The sequence below is a fragment of the Cystoisospora suis genome (assembly GCF_002600585.1).
Source record: "Cystoisospora suis strain Wien I chromosome Unknown contig_4343, whole genome shotgun sequence".
Lineage (NCBI taxonomy): Eukaryota > Apicomplexa > Conoidasida > Eucoccidiorida > Sarcocystidae > Cystoisospora > Cystoisospora suis.
In genome coordinates, this window is record NW_027157135.1 from 1 (window position 1) to 443 (window position 443).

Below are 443 nucleotides of genomic sequence, written 5' to 3' on the forward strand. Positions count from 1 at the left end.
GGGAGAACTTCTCGGTCGTTCTAAGCTCGACAGGAATGGTCTTTACCTGCGGAGATCATAGCCAGGGATGCCTAGGCTTAGGAGGAGGAGAAGGTGTAGATCTCAAGCATCTTCTTCACGACAAGACGGCGACTTCAACGTCTTCAGCTAAAGAGTGTTTCAAAGGAGGAGAAGGAGAGGATCCCGCTCAAAAGAAAGACCCCATGAAGACTACCACCCCCAATTCATCCTATCACCCTCCATCTGACATCTCTTCTTCTTCTTCTTCTCTCTCATCCGTCTCTTCTTTAGTAGTAATCCCCTCTCTTTATGCAGTGCCTATAAGACAGGTAGCTGCCGGGGCCCAGCACGTGATCGCTCTTACGATTAGTGGAGATGCCTTTACATGGGGGAAGAACAAAGACGGGAGACTCTTCTCAAACTTTCTTTTCTTCTTCTCTCTA

The 443-nt window shown here is 48.3% G+C and overlaps 1 protein-coding gene across 1 annotated transcript; it reads left to right on the plus strand.

The window, feature by feature from the left end:
• Positions 1 to 409, plus strand: CSUI_007979 (hect-domain (ubiquitin-transferase) domain-containing protein; the record flags this gene model as incomplete). Its single annotated transcript, XM_068068120.1, has 1 exon — positions 1 to 409. A coding segment is annotated over exon 1 (372 nt), but the record flags the coding sequence as incomplete, so codon positions are not given.
• Between the last annotated feature and the right edge of the window lie 34 nt (positions 410 to 443).